Source organism: Musa acuminata, chromosome BXJ2-6 (assembly GCF_036884655.1).
Source record: "Musa acuminata AAA Group cultivar baxijiao chromosome BXJ2-6, Cavendish_Baxijiao_AAA, whole genome shotgun sequence".
Classification (NCBI taxonomy): Eukaryota; Viridiplantae; Streptophyta; class Magnoliopsida; order Zingiberales; family Musaceae; genus Musa; species Musa acuminata.
In genome coordinates this window covers 45,760,059-45,784,456 of record NC_088343.1, presented here as the reverse complement: position 1 = coordinate 45,784,456, position 24,398 = coordinate 45,760,059, and the positions used below count along the sequence as shown (strand labels likewise).

Genomic DNA, 24,398 nt, shown 5'->3' with positions numbered 1-24,398 from the left:
GGAAAAAAGTGATAAGAGTCACAAATACCATCGGCTAATGAGTCGATGCAGTGAATATACCATGAGTCGATCCAGTTGATTCACTACCGAAGGTGTAGGTGCCTTCTAATGACTCTTCACTAATGTGGAATGTAGACATGATGGACTGGTACGAGAGGTCCGTTAGGGGGATGGTTCATCGAGGGTGATCTGGCCTTGGAACAGAGAGGTCGGGTAGACGAACAGGGGTCTCCTTTGCTACGTGATCATCTCCTAGTGGCAGGGTCATATCCTGGACGTCGATAGTCCTGCACAATAGGTCTACACCAAGGGCTTCCCGGCTCGACCTTTTCGATGCTCTAGTCCACGAGAGGCAAAGAGGGAAGAAGACAATAGTATAAGCTGTGTAAACAAGAGAATAGAGAGTAAAGAGGCTATTGCCTGCCCCCTTAGCTTAGCCTATGGTATGGCCTTTATACTTGGGCGTCGAGCGATTTGGTCATGCATTAGCCAAGGCCCTCTTTACCCTAAACGGTGGAGGCCTTAATAAGGGCTGCTTACTATCAATCATTAATGCAAAGGGATAGCTCGAGATGTCAACCAAGAGGTGCTTAGGGAAGTTAAGGTGTGCTGTCATTCATGATCACTGGTTCTCATGCCTTTATTATTTGTTAGTGTACGTAGTGGAGAGAGCTAAAGGGTGTCAATATTATCCCTATCACTCGTCTCCTCCGGGAAGTGTGTTTCGGGGCCTCACGAGGGGGTCTCAAAGCATATCATTTTGCTTATATTATTGCCCACTTGCATGAGCATTGTTTTTGCTATGAGTTCTTTAGTGAGGCACTGGTGGTTGGTGTGAGGCCCACTAAGGTGGACGGTGCTCTCGGGACATTTGTAGGAGTGATGAATGTTGAACTAACGGGTTTGGCTAGGCTACTTTTGAGCAGGATAGATCCATTATGGGACTTGGCTCTACTGTGTTTAACAAGAGGTTGGACCTATCATGGGGTATGGCTTGATCGTCGTAGAATGTCTTTTGACCGAGATACATGGCTTGAGAGTGGGTATGCTTAGCTGAGGTGCACAACTCAAGTGCTCCTGCGATGTAGTAGATCTTCTAGCTGAGGTGCACAACTTGGGAGTGGGTCTGCTCGGCAGAGGTGCACGACTTGGGTGCTCGTCTACTGTAGCGGGTCTTTCTAGCTAAGGTGCACAATTCAAGAGTGGGTTTGCTTGGCCGATGTATAGGCCTCGAGTCTTCTTGCTAAGGTGCAAGGCTTGGGAGTGGGTTTGCTCAACTGAAGTGTAGGCCTTGGGCCTTCTTATCGAGGTGCATAGCTCAGGAGTAGGTTTACTCAACTGAGGTGCATAGCTCGGAAGCGGGTTTGCTTAGTTGAGGTATAGGCTTCGGGTCTTCTTACCAAGGTGCATAGCTTGGGAATAAGTTTGCTCAACCGAGGTGCACGACTCAAGTCTCCTAGTATCAAAATGTCATTGTCCTTGATGCCATGGCATGAGAGTTGCCATAACTTGGTGCGTTCCTGATCATGCTAGGGTATCCATATAGGCGTTCCGAGGTAGAGATGAGGGTAAGATCGGAGCGACAATGGGTGTCTCCTAGGCCAACCTAGGGCGAAGCTAGGGTTGCCTTTGGCGTTGGGTCCTTCGGTTGTCCTTGGCATTGGAGCTAGCTCACCTGTGAACAAAGGAAGCTGAGCAAAGGCTCGTGGAGGCCCAGAGAACGCTGTTAAGGCTGAGGCGAGGGCACAGGGCCACTGAGGCCTAGATCCCTAGGCTATCCCTTACGCTAGAGCCGGCTCACCTGTGAGCAAAGTAAGCCGAGTAGAGGCTCAAGGAGGCCTAATGGGTGTTGTCGGGGATAAGGCAATGCACCATAGTAAGGTAGCCAAGGAGCTGTTGTGGGCCATTGTTGATGCTCCGGCTCAACACTAGGAGAGAGCTCGTCAGGGTTGCCATGGAGGCCCCCAAGGGTTGCTAGCAGGTGAGGCCTAGGAGGGCCTCCAATGAGATGAGCAGGTGTCTAAGAGGGATAGTCTCAAGTCATCAAACTAATACCAATAGAGTTCGAGGGTTGGTGCCCCTCTACAAGGGGTTTTGGACCACGAGTAACGCTTCCTTGCTAAAGCATTTATTGGGAGTAGTAGTAGAAGGATATTTCTACGATATTCATGCTAGTCATAGGTGCTCTATAAGTCAATCACATGAGTGATGACACGTGTAACAGGCTACATACTTTTTTATTTATTATTATTTATTAATATTTTTCTCACTTTACATTGCATATATTGTGAAGTTTGTAGATCTGTGCAATAAGAATCAGATCATGATGAGATCACAATAATAAGACCAATTCATCTTTAAACATGGATCCTAAATAATCTCAATCATATGTTACTTAAGAGAAACATCGAGATAACCGGACAGACTGATGTGTTATATACCCGTCTATATGATAAAGGTGGTTGGTCTTAAAGCTGCTCGTGAGGGGATACCGAGGATATAATGTAGGTACTTATTAAAGAATGAGTTCACTGATTGATCCGCTCATAGAATGTTGGATGGCTAATGATACCTCATTTGTTAGACAACGATTCCGTCATCCTAATTATGTATCTGGTCCTTAGACTTTAGACACTAAGAATATTTTGTATTAGTATTTCACTCTTTAATACCAGACTTATAGATCTGAAAATTACATATCTAGCACAATTGGTTATTGGGAGTAGCAACCAACCTTACAAAGGTTATTGAGTATCGATATAGGATCATCTACTCTCGATATTATCAGAAGAATATCCTATATATTCTTGCTTAAGCAAATCACTGGTCAAGATCATTCGGAGTGAGAGAGAAAAAGTTCTTCAGGAAAATCCAATTAGAGTGATACTCAAGTGAAAACTATATAGGTCTGACAGTACTATGCCCGGTATATAGTCTATGTGATATTAGATGGATAAGAAACTATAAATACGATAATAGAGGACAAATATATTTTATTAAATTTCCTGTATCATTTTGGGAGTACTACGATGAATACCCTCTTCTCAAAAGAGGTAAGATGAATTGGAGAACTTGTTAAGAGCAATTATTAAATATAGGTTGGGAGGAAGAGATTTTTCTAGATAATGTACTCAAATCTATGATTGGCCTCTACGCTCTATCCGTGGGGTGATCGCAACAGATCTTCTGCCCCAATGAACTCCTTCCATCTTCATGGCAAACATGTTTAAAGAATATTAAATGGTCCATCATCTCCTTCACCGACCGGATTGCTGCTGATCCTAATGTTTTTCATATGCCGATCAGCATTCATGCGTGTCGCTAACTAGTGGGCATACGCATTAAGCGAGAACTTTTCTCTTGAGTTTGTAGAAGGCACAAGCTTAAACAACTTGAGTCGATAGCTTTCTTGTGAAACTTTCTCCTAAATTCTCAGCAAAAAGCAAAAAGAAAAAAAGAAAGAACATAGAACAAGCCTGGCGGTAAATGACCAACAATGCATCTTGTTTACAGAGCAAAAGTTTTTACAAGTAGCAATGGTACAAAAAAAAAAAAAAAACCTAAAGAACCTTGTGGACATACCATGTCTCACCCCCAAATACTTTGACAATAACTCAAAAGTCACATTGCTAGATGATCAGTAATCCTTTGCCACTAAATAAGCGAATGATCACACACCAACCGCGAAGGTGATTTTGATACAAGGCACACAACAAAGAAACTCAGGCACCGATAACAGATTTGCAAACCTAAACTCCTAGAATGGAAAAGCTAATTGAAACAAGTCAGGTTTTCTTAAAAGGGTTAAAAATGACACATCAAATACACTTCAATCTAACCTGGACTAATTACGGGAAAATGACAATTGAAGCAAAAATCATCATGCATGTAAGCAGCATGGCCCCAACATATGTGGTGAAAGAAGATGAACCCTGAGAGCCATGTGGAGTCTGCTGCCTGCAAAATTTGAACAACAAGAAATTGGATGCATAAAGCAGTTTAAGAACATTATTCCAAATTTAGGCTGGAACAGATGGTGTTAAGAATAATTTAAACATACTTCTGCTTATCTTTGAGGAGTCCGCAATAGAGAACATTATCTGGCATCGGCAACTCTGTCTTGTTAGAATTATCTTCCGGATTGACAACTCTTACATACACCTCCTGCCCAAGGTACCACGTATCAAGATTCTCCACACGCACATTCCAAAAACCTACGCTGTCCAATGAAACTAGTACAGCAGTCCATGCCCCTGGGAAAACCTGAAAAAGAAAAAAAGGGTGCACAATGTTATCAGAGGAGATCATTGTGAGCAGCGAACTGGTATGGCATGATTTTGTAACTGAGAAGAGGAGCCCCAAATTAGGAGATGAACAAGCGATAGCTAAGAACATATTTTGGTTGATAAAATTGTTATTTTGAAGAACTTCCATCCAGTTGAAACAAGTACTACAAGAAAAATTGTTGTCAAAGGATCAGATGAGAACATTACGGAAGAATATTTATTTATGGATGACACAACATGATCATATTGCTTATTCAAAAGCTGCCAGAAGACCTCAAAAATCAGGAAGCTGGAAAGCTATCTAATTAGACAAAACAAACTCCACCTTCTTAATCACAATTTAGGACAAGACAAAGTTAAATTTCTATTTTGACCTCCGCCAAAATTTATTTTTCTGGCCTTTCTTAGACCACAGTTTCAGCTTTAGGAAAAAAATTGTAGATTGTTGGATAACTTTGCTTTCAAATGGATGCGGGGAGGTGGCAAGTGTTTTTGCTTCTCCATGAAACTTCTGACCATAAGTAACTAAGCTGAAAAACATATCAACAACAATTGGAAAGCCTATCCCCACAGTTATATATCTAAAAGTGTATCAAGTAAATTGTAAGGTCCATCATAGAGTGTCAATAACCCTGTGGCCACAACTGTAGGGCCAACTTTGTGACCCTAGGGTGATTGACCTTATTATGGCAGCATAAATGGGGTCATATAGGAGTACATAATAAGTGGGTATGAAACACAGCATCAGAGGATTGGAACCCCAAGGCAGCGAATGACTGTGGACAACCACCATCTGAAGATGCAGATGTGGCTGCCAAATGTTGCCACAGAAGATCTAATCTCCGGTAACGCACGTAAATCCATAGGCCACTAGATCTGAATAAAAGTCAATTCATTTTGTAGCATCACAAAACTGACAGAAAAAAAAAAGAAGCCAAAAAGACACAACAGAACATGTCAAACAGAGAAACTAAAAGAAAACTCATGAACCAAAAAAATCAATATCAGAGATCAGTGACAAGAAATTAGAAGATGAAGTATTGCATATCAATAAGTAGTTTTCTACAATAAAGTAGATAGCATTAATCTGAAACTAGAAGCCTGGAGGAGAACAGGAAAAATCCAGATTCAAATTATACAATTTGATTAATTTATCAAATTGTTTGAAGAGCAAATCCAGAATTTTATGCACTTAAGTGTACGCCAAATTTTGGTTTCCATATGCCCCCCATATCATCATATCATATTTGAAGTAACCTCACAGACGAGGTATAACAAAAACACACATCTCAACTACTTGGGAGGCAAAAATAATCACATAATATGTGAACAAATTCTTGCCACATCAATGCAAGAAAATCAACAAACACAAGTGAAGGCAGGTAATATATTCAAATATTTTCATCAGTTAGGAGAACCAATAGACTTTGAGACTAACTTTGAATTCAGCAAAATGAATTTTCATTTGAAAGACTTTTGCAGTAAAAGAGGAAAAAAGAGAGTATATTGGTGTATAAAGAAACAAGGAAATCCTCTAGCAAAGACCTGTGTTGTGCAGCGAGAAACACCATCCCACTTATTGTATGTGCCCCTACTGTTCTCTGTCCATTCTCCATAATCCATCCTGTGTTAATTAAAAACCAATGTCACATATAGAAAGATAAACAGCATAAATACAGTTTCCTATAGCTAGTATGCAACACTAAATGTTGTCCATACCCCACCACAAAGAATGCATATCCATCCATGTGGTATGTCTGAACTGTGGTGTCATTGTTTTGGAATATAATTTCCATGAAACCCCTATATGTGCCATTGATTACAGATGTTCCAAGTCGAGGTGGTCTATCAAGTGGTCTAGTGGGAAAATCAAGTGTATAAACTCCCTGCCTGTCAAACTCGTCAGCAAGCCTCAAAGGTGTAGCCGGAGGAGAATATGATATACCACTAAGTACAGTCCTGCGTTTTCCATTGATGATCACAGGAGGCATATTTCTCAAAACATACACCTGGGTAACATTGATCGAACCATATCTGAATGATCCTTGAGGATTAGGACGTGCAGCACCAGCACTTACATTTGTCCTGAAAAGATATGAGAACAATAAGCTGCATGAAAAAAGTTGATAGTAACAACTGCAGATTTGATTTTAGAGTATACTACATAAACCAACTGTAGATTCCTTCTGAAGACCAATGAATAAGCAGCCAGCAAGAAATTCCCAAGAGAATAAAGAGTTCACATTACAAATTCCAACATCAAAAAAGCCAAAACGAGGAATATATGGGCTCTTTTTGCACAACCAGATACAATTGCAGAGCATATTACAAAAGGAATACAGCATATTATCACGAAAGCTGGAATATTTTAGATATGAAATTGTACACAAACCTGATAGATCTGGCCTGATTCATCGAAAAGGTTTTATCATAGAAATCATTAGGGGGATCAGGAAGAGGACCAGCTGCTTTTCCCTTGGAATTTGAATAGTGTAAAATGGCAACACCAGTAACTCTGGTCCATAGCGACTCATTCACAAACCTAGCACTTGCCACAATATAGTAGTCACTGCTTGCATTCTGATCCATGGTAATCAAGAAGGAATATGATTGACCCACATGGATATCGAGGTTGGTATAATTCTGTTGCACGGTATATGTTCCTTCTGTCTCCGCAAGAAGCAGGTTGTGATTTTGAATTCTAAAGTTCAAGCTAGTTGAGATGCCAACGTTGTGAACACGAAAACGATATGTTTTGCCTGTTTCAAGGAAACAAATTTCTCAGATGTCATATAAAACTAATACAACAAAAAAGGACCTATCAATGAGAAGATAAAGAAAATATAAATCAACTATGGTCCAACAGACTTGGGAAATAAGATCATCTACAGAGAACAAGAGAACTCTCGAATTGGATCTAGAATAATGTTTCCAGTTGCTCCCAGACTAGATGCATTCTATGTGGCTTTTTTGTGGAAAAAAAAAAGACTCAATCAGAAAGCATTTCCTGCATAAATATGTACGGAATTAGCTGATATGGCTTTTAATCTAACAAACCAAGTATGGTGGTTAAAGCTGGATGCTGCATAACTGGAAGTGCATCAGAGGCATGCACATAAAACCTTTGTGTGATTTCACCAACTCTAATTTCTTACCACTACAACTAAAATCTAAAATTATTTGTCACGATCACAAAGAAAACTCATATAAGTGTGCATCAATGGAATTAAACAACATATGACCAAACAATGTTTTCTTATAAATAATATAAGCTTTTAGCTCACAGTGATCCTGGTGTTACAGAGAATTTAACCACGATGTTGGAATGAATTACAACCAGGTCCAAACTTACTGCCTAAAGTTCAAAATCAATACCTAAAAATATAAATCAACACCTCTACATGAAATAATTCATCCTATATCAGCTTTTGATTTTTTAAGTTTTGCTGCTATTATCGAGAAGACCAAACTCCTGAGCAGTTCAAGCATGCAAACTGAGCAACCTCCTTCAGGGAAATCAAAACTAAGGACCTGACTTAAAATTTCTTTTATTCATAATTGATGGTTTGGTAATCACTAACAATTACCAGGTTCGACGTTGATGGTTTCATAATCGATGCCATCAGGAACAAGTGTGGTATTGTAACGGTATGGCCCCTTCCCATTCATCAGAACACCATCAGGCATACCAAGGTCCTTCCCCTCATCAAGGGCCTTCCTCAGGTCCTGCACACAGGATCCCACCAAGCTAAGGTCATGCGGATTACATGCTTACGGGTAGAGAGATGGACAGCAGTTGAGAATCCACTGACCTTGTGGCTCTTGATGTACCAATCCCCGACGAAGAGAGTGATGTCCCCATCCGGGTTCCCAAAGGGCACAGCAATGACTTCACGGTTATTGACGGTGATCCCACCATAGCCACCGGCAGCACGCTGGAGGCCAAGGGAGGGAAAGTAGAAGAAGCTGCCGATCTGGTCCTTCACTTGGAACTGGTAGGTCCAGTTCCAGCCCTGGGGGATGGGGCAGTTGGTGCCCAGCACCCCGTCCTGCCAACAGTTCTTCCGGTGCTGGATTCCGTCCCTAGATCCAAGCAGACCGACCACACAGACAAAAAACCAATCAACAGCAAGAAACCAAACTCCAAACCTCGTTCCTTGTCCCCGAGCAGAGCCAGCATATAAACGAACACCATATCGACATCAAAAGACCACCCTCCAAACCCTCAAAACAACCAAGTCCAAAAGAACAAGAACAAAAAGAAAAACACCATGTCGCACCAAATCAACACCAAGAAGACGAACTTGTGATCCCCTTCAAACCGTCGAAGGGGAAAGGGGAGGGATCAAGAAAGAAAAAGGAGAAGGAAAAAAAGAAGAAGCCATGGCATCAAAAACACAACTTGAAAGCCTACTTTTAAACCCTCGAAAGAAACAGCGAAAAAAGAGGATCAAGAACAGGAGTCAAGAAAAGATACCATGTGAGTAGTAAGGGCTCGTCCAAGCTGTTGAGCACGTTCACGACCACATTCCAGTTGGTGGTAACGTTCATAACGGGGCCGGGAAATTGCTTCGAGATCGCGATCACCTGCCATCAATCGCCGCCATCACAAATCAACGGTGACTACAGAATCCGAAAGGAAAAAGAACCCAACAAAACCCTAAGAATCACCCTACGAGTCGTGCGCCGCTTCACCTAAACCCGATGAAGAAAAGCTAATCGTTTCCACGTACTAAAGTAATGAAGAAGCATCACCTCATGTTCTTCTTCAGATCAAGCAGATTTCTAGATCTAAAAAGTAAACGTGAAGGGAAAAGAGGTGCAAACACAAGCGGGAGAAGTAACCTGCTGGGGGACGCCGAGAGGGGAAGCGGTGACGTAGGAGACATCGAAGTCGAAGTAAGCGAAGGGGTCGCCGGCGGAGCAGGGGCCAACCAAGGTGGCGGCGCACACGACCGCCACCGCCACCCACCCGGCGCTCGACCTCCACCGGCCCAGCATTTCCTTCTGTCCCCCTAGACTAGTGATTCTTGTCTATTTTCGTACAAGAGCTGCCTCAGAGAACTCTTCTTCCGCCGTTGACAAACCAAGTTGCTTGCCAGGGAATCGGAGAGCAGTTGACAGACGAGGGAGATCAGCAACAGCAGCGGTAGTGTATCCTCTCGCTAATCACTCTCTCTTTCTGCCTCGCTCGCCGGTTGGAATGGCAGGTTGTACTCCCAACACCGCCTGTCTTATGCTCACCTCCGAAGACTCGTTAGTGAAATGGGGAGCGTCTTCTTTTGGTTGCGGTTAGGGGAGAGAGAGAGAGAGAGATTAATAGGGTTTTCCTCGAGGACTGGTATTCTTATGTATGGAGGAGATTGAAAGAGAAGGGAGTTGCGCTATTATTATTCTACTAAATTAATAAGGACAAGAAATATTATTGTGTTAATTTATTTACTTATGTGAGGTCTAATAAAAAAGGAAGGGGATGGATGGATTTAAATGCTGGCTTGGCTTGGCTGGGCTTTTGAAACGTTTAGGTATTCCTGGAAAGACGTGTACTTCTTGTAATTTTTTATTGATTAAAGAAAACAGGGAGAGTGTGTTGTGTGTGTGTGTGTGGCGAGAGCGGGAGGCGCGGGCCTGCGAATCGCCAACGCACGCAGGCTAGTGGAGCGGAACTGAGTTGTACTCCGATCAGCTGTTCTTCTCGAACAGCGGAAGCGTAAGAAGCCACCGGTTACATGCCACTTGGGTTTTGGACGTCAGGATTTCATCGTTACCTTGAGATCGCCCTGTTTGGTGACGGAAGCTCCGCAGCTGCTGCCGTCTGCATTCAAAGAGGGGCACATGGAACGAGGAGCGAAAAAGCGCGCGGGTCCCGAGTGGAGGAGGGCTTTGGAACGCGTCACGACTGAATCACCCAAGGGAATTTCCCCGGGTGATGTAGCGTCAGAACATGGGACAGACCCACATCACCCGAGAAATCTTGCCGAGCTCAGTCGGTCAGGGCCGGCGCTCCTGCGGCCTTCGCTCGAGTCTTGTCGTCTCCAAATTAAAAACGCGACGAGGGAGTGGACCGTTACGAAAAGCATCCAAAGTTGCAATTTGAAACACTCGTCGTGGTTGCCTCGATTTGATCCCGTGACGGTCCCTTTTAATTGGCAGGACAATAGGAATGATGTCGATCCATCATCACGATGATTAAAAACATGAACAAAGCTAGGGATTGCCAAAATTCGCGATTCGTTTGTCCTGGGAATCACTGATTCGAAAGAACATCTTCCCATTGCTCGTCCGTGCATATCACAATTTGATCTTCAATAAGTTTAAATATTTTACGTGGAATAAAAATATATAAGAAACAACACACATTATCGTTAATTATTTAATCGATTTTAGAATTGATACCGAGAAAACGACTTAATCGATATCTCAGCTTCATATCGATATATAACTGATATCTTCAATATGGTCAATATATGATTGATATTTCAACACCATATAATGGATAGATGATTAATATCTTAGTATCACATAATTGACACGTGGTCTATACCTCAGTGCCACAAACGATCGAGTCAATTAGATCATTATTATATTTTAGATTCGATGCAACAAATGATGATCAAGTTTGGGAGAAATAATCGACTATACCCGATAATCGGCATTGATCGTTAGAGTAATGACTAACAAAGCCATATACTACTTTAAGCATTTTAAGAATATTTATTGGGAATACAGTTTTTATAGAGTATGAAACTATCAAAATTGCATGAACAAGCCATTGACCAAGATTGAACTGATTTTGAAGAAAGTATCGATTGGTTTTGAATCAGCATCCACTTTGGATGATAAAAAATTGACTTAATATAAATAAATATAGATAAAAAAAAAATATGTTTATTAAGATTTAAATGAGTTCAAATATCTAAGTGGTTAATGACGTTAGATAATATATGCAAATCATGACATTAATTGTGAGTCGGCATTCTTTGTTGCTCGACGATGATTGCGTTGTTTAGATCGCAATGCAAGCGTCTGCGTTTCGTGCACTTTCGGGCAGAGGAGACATATCCATGTATCGTCATCGACGAGTTATATATATATATATATATATATATATATATATGAACTATTAATTACGAATATGATGCTGATGCTGATGGGTTCGTGTACATGAGCCGATCTCATTGTCGGATAAAGTAAAACCAGATATAATCGAGTCGAATGGAGCTGATGAACCGAGAGAATGATGTAATTTGAAATCACCATTCGTTCGTTCGTTCGTTCGTTCGCACCTGTTTGGATTTCTTGGGGTGCCTAATCGGCTTCTCTTTTGGATTTGTGTAAATGGCGATAGGCAAAGGGGAAAGAAGGTTGGCGCACAGCTCGGCTTTCTTTTTGACCAAAAAGAGCACGTCGTTGAATGAATCAAAAAGAAAGCTGAACTCACACACATACTTTTTTGGTCATGCGACTGACTACAAGTGCTACAGAGAAAGCTCAAAGATGCGTCCCTCGTTATCGATTCATGAGGAACGTGAAAGTGTGAGCCGTCCCCCATCTTCCCAGTCTTTAAATATATTTGGGCTCGCGCCATCTCTCAAGCTTGCCACAATTACCGGCTGGAATATAGGGCGGATGGGATGGGTGCGCATGGGCCCACCACCGTCCACGTCTTGTTTGCACCGTCGTTGTTGTTGTCGTCCCACCAATGCTTGCGTCTGTCCGTTGACAAAACACACATTCGTATACACACATACACACAGAGAGTAGCTGCCGAACATACGGGAATAGTCCTGAAAGTAAGTTAACGACGACATCTTCGGATGTGGTCCTTCTCAAATCAGCTTGTTTTATTTATCCTGCGATAATTAATGAGTTGCACCGACAGATTGATTCGACCAGGGTTTAACAACAAAGGTGATAATAGATAAAAAAAAGGGTGCAGTTTTGGCTTCCTGTTGAGGCTATTAGTTAGTGCACCGCACCTAATACGATACGGGCAAAATATTAATTTCTCCGGTAGAAGATCCAGTCAGCAGTTGTGGAATCTGAGTGTATATAATACCAGTCATAGTATTATTTCGAAACTTGATTCTTATTGTCAACGATGATTGAATCTCTTTCCTCCTCAAGACAACTTACGAAATGCTTACAGTCTGTCAAAACCCTCAAGGCTATATATGATGTATGTATATCTATCTATATCTATATGATTATGATGATGATGATGATGATGATGATGATGATCAGCACCGCCTCCCAATCGAAACAGACAGTCTGAATGGAATATTGGACTTTGAACTCACCACATACATATACACCGCCCACCTTACGCGATCAATCACATGGGCAGACTGCCACCGACACGTGGGCGAAGGTTCCACAATCTCTCTCAGCATGTGGAGTGTGATATGGTGGTGGGAAGTCAAACGGATTTATGGAGTTGGGTTGGAAATGCTGCATGCTTTCATTTCACACATCTGTAATGCAATGTATTTGTCGGTTCAAGTGGTTTGCATGCAATCGATCACGATGTCACTAGCGCTTGGGGCGAAGCAACCCATCGGAGTTCCTACTTCATCCTCTATGTGAATAAACATTTAACGCACACTTATTAGTGCATCAAAGGCTGGCTTCATTCAGTTCGAGGAAATATGTGTGTGTGTGCGTGGCACGTTTCAGTTCGCTATTTTTTGAATTTAATTGAAGTAATAGTTAATAAAATGTCTGATTAATTAAGTATTGAAATAAAGAAAATGTATGCAATGTTGATCTGATTCACAAGTTATATATAAATATTTTTATTTTATTTATGAAACATGATCTTGGAGAAAAAGGAAATGAACATCCCAGGATGTCATGAAAAGAAGGTACCAAAGATTATGTTATTAAGATGATAGCCAAAACAGTGTGCAAATTTATGAAAAAGACATTTAAAAAAAAAAAAAAAAAAAAACAGTTGGGCGTTCAAATTCCATAGGCCGGCTTATATTATTCACTTACCAAAAAGACAGCTCACCCTTGCTGTCAAATAAGCTTAAACATTGGGTGGTGGCCAAATCTTCCCAAAAAGTTCTTCCACACGCCTTGTTTGGTTCACATACCCTTCAAGCCCAGCAGCTACAAGCTCTTCAGCAGCTGGTCCCATTGCAGATGCAAAGCTCCTTTGATCCCACTTCACAAGCTGTAGCATGAGAGAAACGAAATGTGTGAAGCAGTTTCCCATGTCCACAAGGGTCTTTGCGTATGGATGAAATTTTTAAGTGAATGATTCTGAGCTTAGCATTTCACAAGAACAGGACACAGTAATATATTGGTGTCGATAAAAATTTCCTTGGTGAATGTAAGCCAACAAGTCTCAGGTAAGTAATGCAGAGAATATGTGTGATCAATTTTTTTTATAAGACGAACTTCATTTCTTCTCGCAGAGCACATGATGCAAGTAAAATTGACAAGAAAACAAGACAAAATAACATTGCCATGGAACTTAAATGACTTCATAACGTGTTTTGCAGAGGAAAAAAATTTGAAACTTCATGTAAGAATCCATGTAAAATTCAAACCAGCTATGTTGTTGGTCTTGTATTGCATTACAGTAGAATAATCCTAAATTAAGCATATGATATCTATAAATTTTTTCTCTCACTTTACTAAGAGATATTTGTTCCCTTCTGAAGTTCCTCAAAAGGGACATGTATAGACAATGAATAGGGAAAGAAAACACTTCTAAATTATATATATGTATGTATATATATATATATATGTATGTATATATATATATATATATGTATGTATATATATATATATGTATGTATATATATATATACATATATATATATGCATATATACATATATACGCAGACACATACACATATACATATACATATATGTACCACACACACACACACACACACATATATAAGAGGATAAGAACAACATCTCATAGAAAAGAATTTACCTCTTCTTCAGTGAAATTGTACATCCTTGCAGAACCTGGAGATAACCTCCTTACATATGAATACTTCTCATCAGGATAGGTAACAGATTCTTTCAGAGACTGCAGTATTTTTAGAGGTGCAATTATGTAATCAATCCTGCAACATAGTCTTAAGATTAGTTCATGAGAAACTTAGATACTAACAAAATGCCAAAAGAAAAGAAAAAGGCTACCCAAGGAGGCTAAATATATCTTGCTTATTCCGAACCGCAGCGGCCATAAGTTTTGACTTGTGCCCGTATTTGTGAATATAATTGTATGTTTTCTTAACCTGCAATTGTGTATAAGAAGAAAGTTAAAAATCCTATTCTATGGAAGATTCGAGAAATAAATTAACAAACTCCTGTCCTGTTGATAAAGAATATTTTCCACCATCACAGGGACAAACAAAATGGGAACATGATATGTAAACATAGGTTTATGACCAGAAACAAAGAGAGTTAAGTAGGAACATGAACACGTTATCAGCAAGGGACTGGCTTTTAGAGCAGGATATTTCTATCTAGAAGTTTCATTATATGGTTACTAAGATGGTGATATAGGTATCCAAATCCATTATACAAGTTTTATATTACTAAGCTGCTTTGATTTTTATGCTACTTAAAATGTCTCCATAACTGAGCATTTGGTAAAAGAAACTTGAAGGTTCACAAGAAGTAAGCATGTATATATGTCATGTCTTGACTTTTCATTGGTAAAGCTGAACAAAAAGAAGTTGAATGCCCAAATTCCAAACACATAAAACTCCCAGTCTAGAAGATCTTGACAGAACTTCACTTGGAAACTGGTCTGGCAAAACTGAATATCCACTGTCAGAATGGATTGTTTTAAGACATTTTAAGTGACTGAAGCTATCTATTGTTGAACGAGTCTTATTAATATTAAAATACTAATAAATGCCAGAAAAAAAAGAAATTAGTACCACAGCTACCGTGAACTTATGCGAGTGAGATTTAGGCAAAAAATCAGCAGCCACAAAAAAACGAAATTCTACTTTCTGTGGTCAAAAATGTTTAAAGCTCTCACAAAGACTTATCATGTGGGATTACTCTCTCTTTAACTGCTTAATATTCACTCTCATGTAAATGTTAGTGCAATCATATACTTGAGAAACAAAAAAAGAAGTAACCAAAAAATTGCAATTAAACTCACCAAAGCCAATCCAGGATCTTCCCCATTTCTGCAAGCAGCTTCAATCTCTGGATCACCAGAGTGATTGCGAGCCCAGTCCTGGAGTGTGTTTCATCATGACCATCATAACAACTTTGAAGAAACATTAACTAACAGAAAAAAAATTACCCTAATGCGACCAACAAATATCTGAATAACTGATGCACCAGCTTGAGCTGCAGCTGCTGCTTGAGAAAAGCTGCATGGAAGGTATGAAATCATCACAAAATCAGAAAGGTGTGACAGCTAAAACATTAATCAAGTATGTTCTCAAAATCGCTAGTTAATGATATATCCCAAAGACCAATATTATGCTAAGATGTGCAAAACTTAATAGTCTCTCCAAATACGTAGATATGGAACACAAGCCTATGTGCATTCCTTTACAAGAAGCAAGGAGAATAAAAGATCATGTATATGTTCCTGATAAAGTCAGTGACTAATAAGTAGCGGTTAATTTCTAAAATATGTGGAGCCTTAAATAATGCTACACTGTGAGAGTCTCCAATAATAGAAAAGGACTATCAGAAGAAAAGTTGGAGCAATATTCTAATCATATTCTTGTGGAGTTTTGCAAGTGTATTTTTTTACCAAATAATGCTGTTAAAAATTTTATTTGTTTGACACAAGTGAATTTAAAAAGCTCTGTATCAATCGGCAAACTATCACTATGAAACCTCCTTAAAGATGCATGAATCAAAAGAAAGTATTATTAGGCTTATATCATAAAAGGGTGATCTTGTGGGGAAAGCTCTTGCCAATGTGAGGTCTCAAGATGGTCAATGCTCGCAAGCTTACCCCTTGCATATGTAGAGGATGTTCTTATGACCGGAAATGAAATCACGATAATTTCTCCCTTAACATAAATTAATTACTATAAATGATGTATTTGCTTTATTATTAACTTCTATGTTTGTGCACTATAGTTAAGGAAATGATTAAATTGGTTTCCTTAATCATGTGAAAAAGTTAGGAATTCTACTAATTAATCAAATTATTAATTGATTTATTTCCTAATGAATGATTTGATTTTTAGGAAATAAATAGTTTACATTCTATTTTCATGTGTGAACTATAAGAAATGAATATTATATTTCTTTTTTTGTGTATGAAAATAAAATAAAATTAAATTAAAAATTAAATTAAATTATTACTTATCTTTCGAAGAGATCTTATCTTCTCCTATATATAGGGGACTACTCCTTTTTTATTTCTCACCGAGCCTATCAATGGGAGGATTGAGGAGAGGACTTTCCGAGGAGATAATATCGAGAAAATGATAGCCGAGGAGAAGTAGGATCCTTTATTTATTTAATTAACTTTGATTTATGTTTTAAAATCTTAATATTGAGACTGTTATAATTTTATAATGCATAATGATGTTTTAATTTTAAAATTTCATGATTAGTAAATAATGACAATTGGTTTGTGATGTTAGAATGATTATTTGATTTATATTGATCTCTTAAGCTTAAGTGAATTTTAATATTGATTTAATTATTAAAATTCTTATTTTTGAATTAGCATAATAGTTCTAATTTATTTAATTAGACATATCTATGTTTCAAGAATTATGTATAAATTTCTATAATGTAATTAGTTTTAAATTTAAGATCGTGAATTAAAAATTTTAATTAATGGATTTGAATTATTCTTTAATAATTTTAGATATTGAAATCTAATTTGATAAGAGGATTTTAATTGGGGTCTGACTTGAGTCCAGTTGATCTGTTAATCTGGATCAACTCAGCCTATGTGTTCACAGATCTAGCTCATGTGACCAAGTATAACCTAGCCCATATGACTCGGCATAACCCAACATATATAGCTGGGTAGGAGCCAGCCCATATGGCAAGGTACGACCCAACCCATGTGGCTAGGTACGATCTAATCCATGTGGCCATGTATGACCCAGCCCATGTGGTAAGGTATGATCCAACCATGTGGCCAGGCATGGGCCAACTTATGTGGCTAAGTATGATCTAGTCCATGTGGATATGTATGACCCAACCCATATAGTAAGGTACGACACAACCATATGGCCAGGCATAGGCCAGCTCATGTGGCTATGTACAACCCAGTCCATGTGGTCAGATACGATTCCAACTCATGTGTCTAGGTACGACCAACTCGCGAGTCAAGCATGGCCCAGTTCAATGGTAAGGCTCCGCCCAACTCATAAGTAAGGCTTAGTCTAGTCCATGAAGTTAAGCCTGCCCAACTATGCGATTCATATTAGACATATTGTCACTCCTTTTGTATAGCTCGTTGTACCTCAACTCAACTTATTACTTGGAACATGCATATGCAGCGTATGTGACCCATCCAAGACTCAGGTGGGTTGATTCGGTTTGGGTTAATACTATACGACATAGTCCAAATTTCCTCTCTCTCTCTCTACTGGTTTGAGCTCGTTAATTAACTAAATCAAACAGGTTTGATCGGTTAAAGCCAGTTTAGGGTGATTCCATACTAATTTGACTAGTTCAAACCTATTTGACCTAATCGAGATCAATCAAATCTAAATTAGACCAATCTAGAATAATTCCAGACCGGTTCTATAAGGATTTGAGGTTGATTCCATTAGATCATAATCGAATTGAGTTTGGTTTAAGTCAATTGAGCTATTCCAATTAGGGTTTTGGTTGATTGAGGATTATTGAGATATTAATGTTTCATACATTTATGATTTGATGAATTTAAAGGTTTTATCTGAAGATGTTATTTGAAAATAATTACTGGTTTTCTACTTTCTTAAGTTTGTGATATTGATATGATTATTATCATATAGTAGATATGACTAGGCTAATAGTTCACATTGGAAGTGCAATCTGTAAAAGGAGCAACGAGCCCATCACAGTGCAGAGCCACTAATGAACATAGTCTAGTAGATTTACATTGAGTACAGTCTCTCATAATATTTAATCATATTGATTTCTTGATGCATGCGTGAGTAAATGGATGATTGTAAATGAATGATCATGGATGTTTATGTATTATTGCCAATGGTAGGTATGGCGATTCCCTTCGGGATTAGCAGGCCGTCAGACGTGATGGTTAGATGGTTTCTCTATCCACTGTTTGGAGGAATGTGTCCCCACTTGGGCGGGTGAGGGATACCACTCCATCCGTTACTGGGAGTGCGATATGGATTACCTCCATCCGCTGTTGGTGGAAGAGTGCACTATCGGGTGTGATGTACGCCTTTGTTATCTAGTTATTATGTATGTGTTGCATGTAGCTGATACATGATTTTGTTTATTATGTAAGAAATTATTATCATTTTTCTGATGCATAAGTTTTATGATGAATCGATATATTATCATTTCTTATTGAATTATTGATATTTATTTATATTACACGAATATTGAATATTATTTTTATGATTTTTTCGAGGTTCTTATCAGCATGTGTGGTTGCTGATATGTTTTTATTTTATATTTATTTTTAGAGTAATCTACTACTTTGTAATAGATCTGAAGCTTGGATGGAAGAGACTTGTGACCCTACCAAAAAGATGTAATCCTATTTCTAGTTAATAAGACATTTACTATTGTAAAGGTAAAGATTTGAATTCAAGGATGATGGGAAAAAAAAAGAGAGTTTATTATGTAAATTATGGATAATAAAATACTGATTTTATTATTCTTTTTATAAATCTAGAATGTGACAGGAAACTTAGGCCCCCAAGTTGCAACAGTGCAACTTGAAACTAACGCCAAGGTACCCCTCAATGATTAGGCTTAAACCATGGTCACAAATTATCAATTATGTAAAAAATACGTCATGCCAGACGACCAATGATGAATATGATTACAAACATAACGTATGATGGTCTAAATGGTAAATTTCTTGCAAGTATGTCTGCCAATACCCTATTCATGCAAAATGAATGCTTAAGATGCATCTTAGTCAATCAAACAACTACTTTACATGGCAAAAGCATTCATTCTATATATAGGCCTCAACAACGGTTTTCTTTAACAAATTCCAGTAATGTTACTAAAAAATGATTTATTAGCCAATTGCATATACCTGTATACAAATGTTAAATGTGTCTGTATTCCTTCTGATTCCAGTAACCTGGAAGCTTCTATACCCTGAATCAAGGAAAAGGCTTTAATCCAAGAGGAAACGTATTGAACAAAGAAATTAAACAACATTTGCATCTTCAGAATTTCAAGATATGAAAATTAAAGTAATGCATTCAATTTTAGTACTTACTTGCCAAGTTGAAGGAATTTTGAAAAGCAAACGTTGAGAAGAAACCTCTACTTCATTATATAACTTTAACAGCTCATGCACCTGGAATTCCCAATACAAATTATAAGTACATCACATCAGAGTAAATGATTAACCAGAGAATTTAAATGGATAAAAATATAAAGTAATTCAGTTGAATGTGACAACTGAGATGTCATGCCCTGCACACACAGACAAACATATTAATTGCTACAAATTAGAAAGGGAAAATCTGCTGCAACCTTTGCAAAGCAAAACTGGCCAATATTCTTGATAAGGGTCTAGATGAGAGGAAGAAAGAGCCATCTTATCTTTTTACTCAAAAGACATTATAGAAAGCTAATACATTCTGACAGACATGCTCTTTATAGAGTACTAGGAAAAAGAAAAGAAAGTGTCCCTAATTCAGACTTACAAAATCTTGGAGGCAGATCAAAATTATCATCATATTATCTGAAAACTTCCATCAGAAGGTGACACTAATTACTGGACGAAAGCATCTGACTGATTTTACTGCTTTTTCTTTTATTTAAAAAGTCAAGTTTTTAAAAATGAATAAGCATCGATGCAATGGGTGGTTCAAGTTGAACAGTATATTGTACCAGTATCATATGGCAAGAAAAAAAAATAGCAAGCACCAAAATAAATCTGATTAGAGCAGCTACCGACAATGCAGGTTTGACAGGGATAACCTGAAATTCTAGTGTCTGTATCAGATTATTTTAGGGGACAATTCAAGTATAGTTCAAGTTGCAAAATGTTAGGGTGATTGGGACAAAATTTGCTGATGTGCCAAGCAATTTAAAATTCAAGTATCGAAGCGCCTCAGAAGAAAGCAGGAAGGATTTTGCCTCACCAATTTGAAGTAATTCGGCAGTGCCACAGATTCAAGATATTTCACCATACCTTTCGGATGATGCCTCGTGTATCATACGCTAAGCGAGCGTCGACTTCGGTTGAAACCCTCCCAGGGACAAATCTGGCCAAGTCAGCTCCCACATTCACTAAGGCCTGCTCGTTCACAAGTAAACAATTTGATTGAAGCAAGCAAGAAACTCGAAAAAAAGAAAAACACCATTTATCTAAAGCAGTAACGCAACAATAAACCTTGTTAGAGAAGCAGGACAAACGATCACTAGAATTCTCTTTCCCATTGCATTCACTATCAGCCAGCGCTGTCTCTATTGCACTCTACCACCGAGAGGTACACACATTATTGTGCAGAACACAATCTTCTCCTTGTCTTGGAACAATTCAAGACTTCAATAACGTATAAGTCCAGCATTTCTCACCTTGAACTTCGTGTCAGGAAGGCTACAAAGTCCCAAGAGGAATGAAGAGCTAACCGTGGCAGCGGTAGGGGGGAACCTGCAGGAGATTCAAAATGACTAGTAGCGAAGAAAATCTCGACCTACAAAGGGAGGGCAAAATGAAATAAATAATGAATTCCGTCATGCCTTTCAAAATCATCGAAGACAACGGTATCAGGGACGATCTCGCTGAAGCTCAAGACGGCATCCAGCTCATTGCTCAGATCTTGGAACCCCAGAAAATACAAAACAATTTGGATTCAATCAAAACGCCAATAATCACAAAAACAAGCCCAGTGAAACAGCAACAGCAAATCGGTGACCTACCGGTGTCTGCGGGAGAAGCGTTGCCAGCGAACACACGAACTCTCGGTAACGAACGCTGGAGCCGGATCAAGAGGCTCGGAGGCGGTCGGGCGGAACCGGTCCAACTGCCACGCTAATCGATCACACGGAGGGGTCAAGAACGGGCCAAACCAGGCGCACAGGAAAGGGAAATCGATAGCAGAGAGAACAGACGAAGAAACGAAAGATGCAAAGCGTAAGAAGAGGGAGATGGAACCTTGGTTAAGAGAGCGACGGAGGACGGAGAGGAGGCGATCGAGATGGACATTTTCTCTTCCTCAAAACTGACTCGGCGGACGGAGCTTTCGGAGCAGTTGGTTTGAGCGGGCATTTATTTGCTCAGTTCCGATGTGCGAGGGACCGGAAGATTAAGGCAATGACGAACTTGCCCCCACGCGTTGTATCGGGGCATGACAAGTGTAATATAAGGAGCACCGTCAATTATGATAACGGGATTAACTTCTTTTAGCCGCCTTGTCCACATCAAGTTGAATAACGATAAATTCTTAAATTTGAAATGATAATTTTTCTGCCACGGTGGGCGCGACTGGCATTTGATGAACAGAAGAAGGGCAGTAATGTAATTGAATAAAGAGGCTTCCAAGGATTCGATACTCTCGAGGTTAGCATGCGGCCTCACTCATCCTGCGGGCCCGAGTTTTCTGGTCGAATTCACCGTGGCAAGTTTATTTATTTTATTTTCCCAAAAACAAAATTAATAAGGTAATTATTAATTAAAATATTAATCAGCAGTAAGCTTGGCAGAATTAATTATTATACGGTAAATAATAAATGATTAGAGGTTGGATCCGTCAAATAATCATCAACCCAATCCAATCCAACCCAACCCAACATTTAGCCCGCCAAATAATAATTAAAGGCCACCTAATACCTTTCTCGAATAGACCCACGTGTCTGAGTGGAAATTGGTCGACCAAGTCGAGCCCATTTTAAGAGGCACCCACCAACCATATGCTGCGAGGTTGCAGAAATAAAAAAAGAGTCAAGTCGAATATTATTACATTTTGTAGAAATATATCTGTTTAGAAATTAACGTAGAGTCTACCGAGCGCCACGTCTACAAGTTCCACTCGACCGTACACTTAGCACATCAAATTAATGATTAGAGAGTCTAATTATGGCCAGGCAGTGAGCACGTGAAGGGCATGATTTATGATTTGACACGGCCATGCCGTTTTGGGTCTGGCGCGACGATGAATCGTGGAGTGGTTTGAGCCACTCCATGGAAGCGGTTGCCTGGTGATCGTTTTGGTGGGTCATAGGTTGCTCGTCTGGAGTTTCGTTCCACCTCATCGAAACCGAATAAACGATTAGTGGTAGTCACAAAATCTCTAAAATATTTGGAATAGAATGGGAGACGTACCTCCTCCAAATGGATTACAAGAGGATTAAGCTCGGTCGACATATCCTGCTGGTCCACAACAACGACTATTCTATGTGTACCTCCTCGGATCACTGTAACCATCATCATGACAGACTCTTCAGGAAGACTTTTTTTTTTTGTCTGTGACTAATAACCAAAATTGACGCAAAATAATAATAATAATAATAAACTTATCTCCATTGAATGAACATATACTCGTATTTTTTTAATTTTCATTAAAAAATTGAGCAAAATAAGGGGAAAATGATAAATTAATGCAAAAACTTCGATGATAATCGTGCAAGTCGGTCGATTCGATCATGGAGCGGTAGAGGAGGTCATCATTTTTATCGTATTTGTAGCATTATCGACCAATCATAACTGTCCAATCGATAGCGGTCTCCACTCGACGCGTGTTGATGATCCCCGTGGTGTTGGTGCCGGTTCGTTTTCGATCACCCATCTAATTTAATCCGGTGGGATATTTATTGAACCAAATCAGAATACCTATCTATTATTGACTTGATTAACCTCCCAGTCCGCGTTGCTAATAAAATGGTCCCACGATACGATGTTGCGACCAATCAGCACTGCGGTCCCCCGGAAGAAGATATCTATCTGCAGGGGGAATAACTGGGAGAAGAAATATAGAGAGGGGGAATAAGAGGAGAAGAGAAATCGTGGCGTGGTGGCCCGTCCCGTTGGTTGGTTGGTTGGTTGGTTGGTTGTTTGGTGTCCTGTTTTGTTTAGTTTAATGAATGTTCATTGCATCTCGTGTGTGTGTGTGCGGTTGGTTGTTGGTGTGATCTCTATCAAATCATGAGCCATGGTTGTTGTTGGTGTGATTTTTCATGCTACATACCACTTATTAGATCGATGCTCTCAAATTTCGTACAGATAATTTTACACGATAGAAATTTTATCTTCGTCGTTTACCTTTGAATCTGTGGATACATTACGTATGCTTTAATGTCAATAATTCGTTCATGAAGTTGATCTGAAGAAAAAAAAAAAAAAGAGAGGATATTTAGGAAGAGATGAGAAAACGTAGACAGATGAAGTAACCAAAAGGATACAGTAGCGTCACCCATAACCCCTTTTGTACGACTCAATTCTTTTGGATACAGTAGCGTCGACCAAGTAAAAAATTAAGTCGATTCCACTGCCTTAGCTCGGTGCTCCTCAGCTTTCATGTTGTCCATCACAATTATTACTAGCTCTTGATTTCTGCAGTTCGTCAACATAAATATACGCGTGTAATTTTATAGGACAAACAGATTCTTAAGGAAAAAAAAAAGAAAAACATTTTTGCAAACCATCCTCATTAATTAAATTTCTTACAACAACAAAACAAATCTTTTTTTTATTTTATTAATATCAAAACATCCTTCAAACTATGAACATGAGGGGAAGCAATATAAAGGTGATTTTGTAAATAGAGAAAATCTGGTGCGCTCTGCAGAATATTTGAAAAATATTTTTTTAAAAAAATCATTTATTTTCTTACTCTTAAATTTATTTATTAATCTTAAGTTCATTGAAAAATAAGTCTCTTAAACAAGCAACATAATAATTTGCATGATCTTACATTTTTATAGAGAGGAAAATGAGATCGTAAGAAACCTTAAAATTGTGATATTTTTTTTTTTTGTGAGCGGGGAGTGATCCCC

General features: G+C 39.0%; 2 protein-coding genes across 2 annotated transcripts; both read right to left on the bottom strand.

Annotated features, from left to right (window-relative positions):
- Positions 1–3,477: 3,477 nt before the first annotated feature.
- LOC103989921 (monocopper oxidase-like protein SKU5) lies at positions 3,478–9,605 on the bottom strand. The gene is made up of 9 exons (XM_009408876.3): positions 9,132–9,605; positions 8,764–8,873; positions 8,099–8,369; positions 7,874–8,012; positions 6,679–7,045; positions 6,006–6,371; positions 5,832–5,910; positions 4,061–4,263; positions 3,478–3,957 (listed from the first exon to the last, which is right to left on the bottom strand). Exons 1-9 carry the CDS (start codon positions 9,285–9,287, stop codon positions 3,849–3,851), a joined length of 1,800 nt encoding a protein of 599 aa, XP_009407151.2. The 5' UTR covers positions 9,288–9,605; the 3' UTR covers positions 3,478–3,848.
- A 3,532-nt stretch (positions 9,606–13,137) lies between these two features.
- On the bottom strand, positions 13,138–21,687 carry LOC135616000 (uncharacterized). Its single transcript, XM_065115177.1, has 13 exons — positions 21,562–21,687; positions 21,327–21,438; positions 21,147–21,225; positions 20,982–21,057; positions 20,797–20,880; positions 20,596–20,700; positions 19,672–19,752; positions 19,483–19,547; positions 15,577–15,646; positions 15,430–15,507; positions 14,451–14,548; positions 14,239–14,374; positions 13,138–13,464 (listed from the first exon to the last, which is right to left on the bottom strand). The coding sequence occupies exons 1-13, from the start codon at positions 21,673–21,675 to the stop codon at positions 13,318–13,320; spliced, it is 1,245 nt and encodes a 414-aa protein (XP_064971249.1). The 5' UTR covers positions 21,676–21,687; the 3' UTR covers positions 13,138–13,317.
- Positions 21,688–24,398: the final 2,711 nt, after the last annotated feature.

What these genes read in the sequence shown, in the direction of transcription:
- LOC103989921 (XM_009408876.3), bottom strand. Translation starts at nt 9,287, where the DNA reads ATGCTGGGCCGGTGGAGGTCGAGCGCCGGGTGGGTGGCGGTGGCGGTC. An exon ending in CTCTCGGCGTCCCCCAGCAG is followed by an intron (nt 8,874 to 9,131) that starts GTTACTTCTCCC and finishes GATTGATGGCAG; the next exon opens with GTGATCGCGATCTCGAAGCA. An exon ending in AATCAGGCCAGATCTATCAG is followed by an intron (nt 6,372 to 6,678) that starts GTTTGTGTACAA and finishes ATATCTTTTCAG; the next exon opens with GACAAATGTAAGTGCTGGTG.
- LOC135616000 (XM_065115177.1), bottom strand. Translation starts at nt 21,675, where the DNA reads ATGCCCGCTCAAACCAACTGCTCCGAAAGCTCCGTCCGCCGAGTCAGT. An exon ending in TGTCCTGCTTCTCTAACAAG is followed by an intron (nt 20,701 to 20,796) that starts GTTTATTGTTGC and finishes GTGAACGAGCAG; the next exon opens with GCCTTAGTGAATGTGGGAGC. An exon ending in TATTTGTTGGTCGCATTAGG is followed by an intron (nt 15,508 to 15,576) that starts GTAATTTTTTTT and finishes AACACACTCCAG; the next exon opens with GACTGGGCTCGCAATCACTC.